Below are 11,349 nucleotides of genomic sequence, written 5' to 3' on the forward strand. Positions count from 1 at the left end.
CAAGTATATTAGTACACAAAACCAATGTACTAAGACTTAGAAACATACCTTAGCTCTTGATTTGCACTTTGTTCATCCATGGGCATAGATTCACATTTAAGCACTTGTGTTGGCACTCAATCACCAAAATACTTAGAAATGGCCCAAAGGCACATTTCCCTTTCAGTAGGTCCTGGCCGAAGCCCTTTGATCATGGCCTCAATGACAATTTCATTGGGCGTTGTAGGCGCTTGTGCTCTCAGACGCAGGAACCTTCGGACATACGCCTGAAGGTACTCTTCGCGGTCTTGGGTGCACTGGAACAAAGCCTGAGCAGTGACTGGCTTCGTCTGAAATCCTTGGAAGCTGGTGATTAGCATATCCTTAAGCTTCGGCCATGATGTGATTGTCCCTGGCCGGAGAGAAGAGTGCCAAGTTTGTGCGACACTTTTGACTGCCATGACGAAGGATTTTGCCATGACTACAGTGTTGCCCCCATATGAAGATATGGTTGCCTCGTATCTCATTAGGAACTGCTTCGGGTCTGAGTGCCCATCATACATAGGAAGATGGGGTGGCTTGTATGATGGGGGCCATGGGGTAGCCTGCAACTCTGCTCCTAGAGGAGAAGCATCATCAAAAGCAAAATTACCATGATGGAAATCATCGTACCATTCATCATCGTTGTGCGAATTGTCTTGACAAAGCTCTCTGTATTGAGGCCTTCGGTCTTGGTCATCTTGGGTGAGATGACGCATTTCTTCAGCGGCCTCATCAATCTTCCTCTAAAGATCGGCGAGACGAAGCAAGCATCTTTTCTTTCTTCTTCTGAACCTGTTGATGAATGGCTTCAAGGTCCCTGATTTCTTAGTCCAACTCCTCCTCGGGTGTTGGACTGGTAGCCTTACTTTTCTGGCTCCTAGCTTCGCGTAATGTTTCTTGATTAACATCTAGCGGCTGCAGTGCAGCCCCTGGCCCTGATGACTTCTTCGGCGGCATGACGAAGGTCAAAGCTTGCCGCAGGTGGTCAAGTGAGTTCACCGGAGGTGGGCACCAATGTTGGTCACTTGTTCTCAAATTCTATGAATCAAAAACAAGGCAACACAAATATTAATGGTTAAAGACCTTTGTCCTTCGAAGCATTATATCCCTTAGGATATAATGATCTTTAGACGAAGGTCATGAAGGACATACCTTCATCATTTCGATATGTAAGTATAAATAGAAACATATGAAGCACATAAAGAGTACAAGTAATAATATTGAATCATCAAATTATTCATATTAACATTATATAATCATGAACAAACATTGATAATATCAAGTTACATTTGTACCTTCGGCTTGACAGAAGGTAAAAATCCGAGAATGACGTGCGAGTGATTACAAGTCAACGTGAACAGTACGATGTTACTGTTCATCTATTTATAGGCATAGAACGGAGCCTGGGGAAAATTACATTCATGTCCCTAACATTTACTATTAGCCAAAAGGTAAGTTGTCAAGGACTAAACCGTCTTTTCTCCTTTAGGTCGGTTTCATTCTTCACCATTGTCCTTGTGCTAAGCTGAAGCTTCTCCATCCACAGCTTCGGAACTGGTTCATCCTTCTTCCAGATCGCGCCTTTCATACCATGTACACCTTCATCTCAAAGCCGAAGCTACCTATGACAGTATATTATACTGGAAAGCATGTTAGTCGTGTTTTGAGGACCTTCGGAAGACGAAGGCCCCCAACAGGTCCCCTTCTATCATCACGTACGGTCTAGAACTTGCATGCATCCTTCTGATATAAGCTTCATCGTCCAAATGGTGATTGCCTTGGAGGAAAGATATTATTTCTGTCCTCCAATCTTCACTGTGTGTTGGTGATATTGCGAGCACAGCTATTTCTATGAGGTATACTGAAGGTGCTCAAAGGATTTCAAAAAACACCTCTGGTGGAAAAGTTAGACCCTGTGTTTTCGATTTGGCCAACAGATATACTTATTCATTATCTCCTCTTGGGATATTCATTACTGAAAAACCTTCAAAGGAAGCTTCCATCCTTTGAACTATGTTGAGATATTTTTCTAGCTTTAGATCTCTTGGTCTACTACTTTTGTCAACATGCCCTTTAATTACTTGGGAATCAAACTTTAAAATTGCCCTTCTTTTTCCCATGGCCTTAAGTTTTTGAAGCATTAACAACACTGCTTCATACTCTTTAATGTTATTTGTACATTGAAACTCTAGTTTAGCTGCATAAGAAGTTTTCATTTTCGATGGTGAGCTCAAAACTAAGCAGCACCTACGCTGAAGGTACCCCATGATCCATCACAAAAGACTCCATACTTCTTTGTCCGGTGCCCGTGCTTCGTTCTGAGCCCCTGGCGTCTAATCGGCAATGAAATCTGCTAATGCCTGAGATTGTATTGATGATCGATGTACGAAGTCAATGATGAATTAATTGAGCTCTGCGACCCACTTTCCAATTCTTCTATTGCTTCCTTGTTCCTTATGATGTCTTTCAAAGTTTGAGACGAAGGAACAATTATGTGGTGTGAGTGAAAGTAATGTCGAAGCTTTTTGAAAGCCGTGAGTACTGCATATAATACTTTTTCTATCTCTATGTAATTTTTTCTTGGATGAGCTTAGGACTTCTAAGACAAAATAAACTGGTACTTGCTTCTTCATTTGGCTTTCTAGCTTTTCTTAGACCAACGCTGCACTGATGGCGGAATGAGAGGCAGATATGTATAGAAGAAGTGTGGCCCTGGCGAAGGTGGAGACAGAGTTGTCAAATGTATGAGATATTGTTTCAGATCCTCAAAAGCCTTTTGCAGAGCTGGTCTCCATTAAAATACTTCGGCTGACTTTAATACTTCGAAGAATGACAGATTTCTCCCTGTGGACCTTGAGATGAATCCATTTAGTGATGCAAGTCTGTCTGTCAACCTCTGGGCACCCTTTCTGGACTTTGGCGGGTCCATCCAAAGTATTGCTTCTATCTTGTTTGGGTTAGCTTCGATTCACTTAGTTGATAGAAAGCAGCCAAGGAATTTTCCCTTCTTCACTCCGAAGATGCATTTTTTGGATTTAATTTAAGGCCTGCTTTTCTGAAGTTAGCAAATGTTTCTAGCATGTCTGCGATGTGGTCTTCTTGATTCGTACTTCTAACTATGATGTCATCAACACAGGTCAGAACACCTCTGCCAGTTTGGGTACTTAGCACTTTTGATGTGATTCTACTGAAGCTTCTTACTTTGTATTAGCATCTCCCTCCTTGAGCCAACTAATCTAGGATTTGAATCGGACAATTGTGCGCTTAAGGGACGCAAGAGCCAGAGCATGCTTTTTATGATTGTTCTTTGGCCAATGTTGTGTAGCTGTCAACATCCAGTCATAAAAGGAAACTTGAAGGGATGAAATATAATTAAAAAATTAGCCTAGATTATGAGTGCATACAAATAGCTATGCACATGCTTGAATGCTTGAACCTTGATTTATTAATTGATGTTAGGTTTAAATTCTAATCTATCCAAACTTGAGACTAAAAGAATTCATTGTTATTATTGATAATACAATCCATATTTTTTGTCTACATCACATAGGCAAGAAACAAAAAAAATTACAATTACAAAGCCGTAAGAAAAATTACCCATTTTTTACCAATATCACACTATCAATAAAATACTTTTCTTATCGGTGGCGTCTAATTTTCCTATGGGTTGAAGAAAAAAATTCAAATAAAATAATTCATTTATGGAGAGAGTAAGCCATGTCTATGGCTCAATTTCTTATAATTACCAGACAAATTATTTTTCTAGCTACTGGCGCACTAGGTCAAAAGTCACATCCTTGACCAATGACTAATATCCATGCAACTTCCATTCATAATTCCATTTAGTTTGGAGTTGGCTGCAACATGTAACCAGGGCCGACTCTGGGTTTCGAAGGGTCCTAGGTCAATCTCAATGTTTGGGCCCTTATTTTTTATTTTGTATCGTCAATGATTATAGTAAAATAGAATAAAATACGAAAAGTTAAACAATGTTAAATCTATACTTATTATCTCAAGTGAGAATAAAAATTAGAGTATTAAACATTTATATATATATATTTCTAATGCCTCAAAATAAATAACTTTATCTAGTATTTCTTGAAGCAAAATTTGTGAGAATATTGTTCAAATCAATGTTTTCCGATATATCCTTCTAGATAGAACATGTAGCTAAGCTAGATTCAACTTCGATAAAGTTCTTTTAGTTGAGGCTATGGTCTCTCTTTCATTTATGGGAACGTATCATGTGCAACCAAGACACAAGGATGGAGGTGAGAGGGTCTTCTTAAAAATAGCATTCTTCAAAAAACCCACCCACCTCTCCCTAGATATTTTTAAAAATACCATCCTACCTCCATCCTTGTGCCTTGGTTGCACTAGTTGCACCAATTGGTTCATTTGCACCTGATACTTTCCCTTCTTTTATTCCTCTTTTGGGCACCAAATAAGTGCTTCTAAGGTAACCTTGCAGAACTAAGTTCATACAGAAAAGTTAATACCAACAAATACTACTATACCAATATACAGATGATGCATGATACTTAATCAGGGATGCATATATACATATACCTTCAGGACAAGAATGTCAAATATGCTAGTTTTGTATTAGGATTTTCCAAGTGAAGATTTTATTTGAGTTTCATCTTCATTAAATAGCTCGACATATAAGCAAATTTGATGACATGACAAGAATTTAATGAGAAGAGAGATAGAGGGATGAAACTCATGATACTTGATTTTATAGGCAAAACTGATATGGTATTTTTAGAAACTGTGTAATAAAATTCTATATCGAGAAGGCCCCCTTAGTTCTTGGGCCCTAGGCGGTCACCCAACCTGCCTAGGGACAGAGCCGGCCCTACATGTAAGGACGACGACATTCCCATACATGATGAGAACGACAACATCTAAAGTTTTGTGGAGAGGCACAAAATTGGTTGCCTCCAATAACGGTGAGACCAACAATGTTGTAGGGCTACCAGTGGTCACTAGGCCAGGGAATGGGTCATAATCCGATCCTAACCCCACTTCAATCCTAGAATACTAAGGAGTAAATCCAGCCCTACTTGAATCCAAACTAATTTGATACAGCTCAATCCAAACTGATTTTAAAGCCTTTGCCACCCAACCCTGCCCTGATCCTTTCAAAATCCATGGCAATATTACATTAGCAATCCAAGGGCCCCCACAAACATGCAAGCACCACCACTAGCTTATTGAATTAGTATAATCCATGGGCTCACACATACATGGCCACACATTGCAGAACACAAGTCTACCAAAAAACTATTTACATCCATCTGTCTCAAAATGCACATCATAAGCATATATATCAGTCCCGGAACTGACAGCAAACATCAATTTAGAGACGGTTTTCACAATGAACTGTCAAATTTATAGGTATACACAGAACTATCCAATTTAGCGGGTTTTCACAATGAACTGTCAAATTTACCTTCCTATAAACTGTCCAATTTAGAGCCTCCTCCGTGGATCCACCTTAGTCAGCTGCCCGTTGACGATCTGCCTCCTCCTCCGGTGGGTAGAGCTGGACCGATCGATCCGGGCATGCGTCAAGGAGAGAGCTGAAGATTTGGACTTTCGGACGGAGCTCGCTACTGATAAGTACGCGGAGAGAGATGCTCTGAGTAAACCTTGAATGTGCACAGGAATTCTAAATTAGTGCCCGTTGAATGTGAACGCTACTAATCCAATTATTTATAAAATCTGAATTACTGCACTGTTGCAGTCTTGCTGCTCCAACAGTGAAAATGTTTCTAAAGAGATGAAACTTTGGATCTTCACACTTTCTAAATGAAATCTCTGCGCTAAGGAAGTACTTGGCTATTAGACCTCGAAAGACTACAGGGTCAAAAACATGAGCCTCATCAGGTTTTGTTTTTTGGGTCGCTAAGAACCTTTGTCTCTCTTCTTGTGAAATTGCATGGCAATACGTAGAAATGTGCCTATTCAGATGAGTTGTACCTTTACCCGCAACAGAAGATAAGTGGGCCTTACAGTATTTGCAGATCGCCTTCTCTTTCCCATCTACTAGCTCTGAATCAACATAATCCCAAACTTTAGCCCTTCTTTTTGTTGATCTGCTTGACTGATCAGTTGAGATAACATCATCCATTTCTGGAGCTGATGAAACCCTCTCCATGGCTAGACTGCAAGATCACCAAAAGAAAATCGTTACACAAGTTATAAGTGAGGCACACGCCTAGGAATATGGCCTAAAAAATCACAACCAATTTATGACTTATTACTGGCGTACTTAACAGTTTAAATCACCATATGAAAAGAGTTGTAGTCAGAACGTGCAAACAAATCTCAGCAATTGAATCGTGAAATACATACAAGGCTATGAGTTATAGTTCTATTATTTATACACTACCAAATAATATTTCTAAGTAGCCTTTTTTTGTCTTCTCAACGGACCTGGGATTGAGCAAACTAATACTATTTTCTATAATCTGATCAGACATAAGAGATAGATTGACTGTCACTGTACGACATCATAGCTGTATTCTTTTGTGGAGTTGAGGCGGTAGAATAGGAGCTAGCGAAGAATTCAGCAATTAAGCCGGATCTGCACTGCAACTGCAAGAAATGATAGGGCACAGAGCAGATCAATCTACAATGCTGAGCAATGGTTGTGCAAGGTTAAGCAAATAGCAGGCACACATCCTTGCTCGATATCCTCGCTCGACAATGCTAGACTTGTTACTGGAAGCCCCTGCACGAGGAAGGGAAGCCAAGGCTCGTGACTCATGAGGAAGGGAAGCGGGTGTTTACTTGGAGAGACGAGGGCGCGAGGCGGTCAGGAGAAGCCCCTGCACGGAATGCAGATCCGGAGCGGGGCCGCCGGCGCCGGAATCCGCAACGATTCCGGTGAGGGTGTTGGATCTAGCGCGTGGCTCCGATCGCCGCAGGGGAGGTGTCGATGGCGTGCGTCGCTTGCAGGATGAAGCGACAGGGCGTGCTGCAGGCGCCGGCGGGGCCCCTCGGCGCTCACTACCGCTCTTCGGACGACCAATAGGAAGACGCTACAGCTTACAGGAACCACGGGTTGTGCCTTCTCACATGATCCATGGGCTGTGCCCTTCACATGATCCAGGCACACGATTGGGCCAGATTTGATAATCGATCCGTGTTGGCCCTTTAATGAAATGGCTTGATCCAACTCTACCCTAATCAACAGTGATCCAAAAAAGATCCAAAATTATTAGACCATGAATTTGGAGGCCCTTTATACCCATGAGTTTTTATGGCCCATTCCCAGGCCTAGTGGTCACCTGGCTCCGACATATGGAGCCAATTATTCAGTGGCCAAGAGCAAAGATCGCTTGGGCATGCATGCATGCTCAACCTCACTGTCGCATGCACTGTTACATAGAAAGCTCTCTCGATTAATCGCTAGCCCGACCAGCCTAATATAATTACGACCCCTGCCTACTCATTCATCGCATCACAGTACCATTCATCGGTCAAAGACAAAAGATGACTGTTGTGAGCATCATGTGGTCTTTAGTGCAGGTGCAGGTGCTGGCGGCGATGGCACTAGCATTTCTGGTAGGCGGTGCCTGGTGTGGTCCTCCCAAGGTTCCCCCGGGTAAGAACATCACAGCCAACTATGGTAGTGATTGGCTAGATGCCAAGGCAACATGGTATGGCAAGCCAACAGGTGCCGGCCCGGACGACAATGGTGGCGGATGTGGGTACAAGGACGTGAACAAGGCCCCTTTCAACAGCATGGGCGCATGTGGCAACGTCCCCATCTTCAAGGATGGTCTAGGTTGTGGATCCTGCTTCGAGATCAAGTGCGACAAGCCAGCGGAGTGCTCTGGCAAGCCCGTGGTGGTGTACATTACAGACATGAACTACGAGCCCATTGCGGCGTACCACTTCGACCTAGCAGGCACGGCGTTCGGTGCCATGGCCAAGAAGGGCGAGGAGGAGAAGTTGCGCAAGGCGGGCATCATCGACATGCAATTTCGAAGGGTCAAGTGCAAGTATGGATCTAAGGTCACCTTCCATTTGGAGAAGGGATGCAACCCCAACTACCTGGCCCTGTTGGTCAAGTACGTTGATGGAGATGGTGACATTGTGGCGGTGGACATCAAGGAGAAGGGCTCTGACACCTACGAGCCTCTGAAGCACTCTTGGGGCGCCATCTGGAGGAAGGATAGCGACAAGCCGATCAAGGGACCCATCACCGTCCGACTCACCACCGAGGGAGGCACTAAGACTGTCTACGACGACGTCATCCCCGCCGAATGGAAGCCCAACACTGCCTACACCACTTGATAGACCTTTTTTATTTTTTTATTCAATAAAAGGATATAAGGTGCGTGACAACAACACAAATATTGTATTATCTATGTATCTCCTATGCAATCCCAATTTTATCATGGACACATTTTAAAATGAATACATATTTTTAATGAATAATCGAAATATATGATACATATGTATCAATTCTAGATGTATGACCATCGTTAACGGTGGTAAGGTGTCTATTCATACTACAAAATGTAGGCTTTCTACTGTAAAATGTAGTGCCTAAGTCAAGGTGTGCATCTGTTTGGAGTAAAACTGGCATGCCTTACATATTTTCACTAGCTTTGTGGCATCCTCGAGGGCTGTAGGCTAGTAGAAGTGTGACGATACCACCCAATCTAGAAGAGCAAGAGTACCAAAAACATTTGCTTCCACAGTTGTCTAAACATACTTGAGCCCATATAGACCCGGTAGAACGCCGAGCATCCCAAAGGAACTCAGTAAATCAACTCACAACCAAGATCGGAGATTAAGGAAATACACAATCACATACTAGAGTTTTTGGCAGTGGGAATAATATTACAATAAGTTTACAAATAAGAGATGGGAGTAAGTACAAAACTTGATTTCAAAGAATATAACTTTGTACAAGATAGACGTAACCACATTTTTGAAATACATGCTAGCTCAGTGACAATCTTCCAAAAACAACATGACGAGAACTATATAGAAGGTCGAGCCCACTGGCACTTAGCCAGCATCATCAGCATGTGATATCCAGGCCCCTATGATGATGATATCCTGGCCCAAGGAATAATAGAATTAATAGAGTATCCATATCAACAAGGTGCATCTTCTTTTTCGGAAGCCTATCTCAAAAGAACCTCCAAGTTATGCATGCTTGGCTTGGAGCAATTTGGGGTGGGTGACCGACTGGGAAGTTTTCTCGCGTGCACATGAGTGAGGACAAAGTGCGCACAAAAGACTCGTGTTGGTCTGTGGGGATGATATATGATCCTAGAGAGCTACTAGGAGTAAGCACCAATGGTACAGGGATTGGACGGGGTGCTACAAGTGGTATCAGAGCCGACCCTCTCGGTTTCACGGGCGTGTGTGGGTTAGGGGTTCAGGTATATAGCGCATGGTGCATGTGGTCTAGAGTGGTCACATGGCATGGCATATGATGACACTAGATACATAGACGTGGCTAAGAGGGGAGGTTCCTGGATTGGGGTTGACCGATGAGGACGTTGGTCTTCTAAGGGGGGTGGATTGTGATATCCTAGCCCCTAGGATGGTGATATCCTGGCCCAAGGCTTAATAGAATTAATAGAGTATCCATATCAACAAGGTGCATCTTCTTTTTTAGAAGCCTATCTCGAAAGAACCTCCAAGTTAAGCGTGCTTGGCTTGGAGCAATTTGGGATGGGTGACCGACCAGGAAGTTTTCTTGGGTGCGCATGAGTGAGGACAAAGTGCGCACAAAAGACACGCGTTGGTTTGTGGGGAAAATAGATGATCCTAGCGAGCTGCCAGGAGTAAGTACCGCCGGTCTAGGAATTGGATGGGGTGTTACACAACGGGCCTAGATCTTCACCTGCAACATGGTGGGATAAACCCTGAGTACTTGAATCTACTTAGCTAGACTTACCCATCCAAAACTAGGAAGTAAGAAAGTAAAAAACACCAAGGATCATGCAAGGCTTTATCTGGGGCTGACTCTTTCTTTTGGAAGAGTACAAGAATTAATGTACTTATTACCATCTTAAGGGGCATCATGATAATTAATCATCTTTTAGCCTGTCAGTATTATTACCTATTTTGTTGCAAATCTAGGTTGGCACCAGATTAGCTAAATGACCATTGCAAATTCACTATGTCTAGTATGGCTTTAGGGATTAATCATGTTTGGAAAGTATCTCATTAAATAGACAAGCAAGAATAACCCAACTCTTGATTATAATTAATCAGGTCATCGTTATTAATAAATAACAATATCACCATTCTCATGGTTATCACTGTGTAGTTCTTACTACGATGAGATAGCTCAAGTCAAGTGCTCACTATCCAGGATTGGCGATTCGAATCGATTACTAACCAACTAACGGGGTATTCCTAACACAAACCATACCCACAGTACTTCGTGGGATACGATCACCACCATACTTATTCCAGTAGCAGCCCAGCTGCACATCGCTGATTCCACAGGGGCCATCATACCCAGGGACCGCCTGACTACCAGAGGGTCAGGGCGTACCATGCAACATGGGTCGTCTCGCAGTGTCCCCGTCACTCCTGACCCACACCAGTAAGTGCACCGTGAGGTCGAATCCGGCTAGAATAGTACTCTGGCTTCGTAGTTGGAACGAATTTTCTAGCCAATTAACTGATTATACATATGTTCAACATGACTCGAGGGACCACAACGGTATGGTCCTTAATCGACACATATGAGTATAAGTAGACACTAGACCTCTATGCCTTGTGTTTCCTTATCTGCATATCGTCCGATCTTAGATTAACCTTCATATTAATCATTGATATTTCCTGATGACTTTACCCAATCAAGCATAATGTAAGCGCAGTACCTTGCAGGTGACAGGAAATCACTCCACTTCTATTGTTTCCAAACAACTTGTACAACCAAATGCAAAAATCATAGGCAGGTAGGTGAATAAAAACAATTATTACAAACCATGAGAATTAGATACCGGGGCTTGCCTGGAATCCAAGACTAGGTTAGTGTTTGGTTAGATGACATCTGTTGTTCGAACGTCCACTTGATCATTCATGTTATTCGAGATAAGCCCACCAATTCATCGTCTTGGGGCTTCGCTGCAACGTCACATCTTTCACGCGGTATGTCTAGCGTACCTAATTATATGCACGGTGTACAAATATGAATATAATGAAAGATAACATAAGACTATACGACACCGCACGGTAGTGGACTAAGTATGAAATAGCAAGACTCTATAAACACTCATACACAAGCACTAGCTATCCATACATCATCGACACATGAATCTAACATCACTTAAGACA

General features: G+C 42.6%; 1 protein-coding gene across 1 annotated transcript; it reads left to right on the plus strand.

Moving 5' to 3' along the window:
- Window positions 1–823: 823 nt before the first annotated feature.
- Window positions 824–8,451, plus strand: LOC103650094 (expansin-B11-like). Its single transcript, XM_020550699.2, has 3 exons — window positions 824–834; window positions 3,302–3,342; window positions 7,499–8,451. Exons 1-3 carry the CDS (start codon window positions 824–826, stop codon window positions 8,329–8,331), a joined length of 885 nt encoding a protein of 294 aa, XP_020406288.2. The 3' UTR covers window positions 8,332–8,451.
- Window positions 8,452–11,349: the final 2,898 nt, after the last annotated feature.

Source organism: Zea mays, chromosome 3 (genome assembly GCF_902167145.1).
Source record: "Zea mays cultivar B73 chromosome 3, Zm-B73-REFERENCE-NAM-5.0, whole genome shotgun sequence".
Classification (NCBI taxonomy): Eukaryota; Viridiplantae; Streptophyta; class Magnoliopsida; order Poales; family Poaceae; genus Zea; species Zea mays.

What these genes read in the sequence shown, in the direction of transcription:
- LOC103650094 (XM_020550699.2), top strand. An exon ending in TGTTCTTTGGCCAATGTTGT is followed by an intron (nt 3,343 to 7,498) that starts GTAGCTGTCAAC and finishes ATCGCATCACAG; the next exon opens with TACCATTCATCGGTCAAAGA.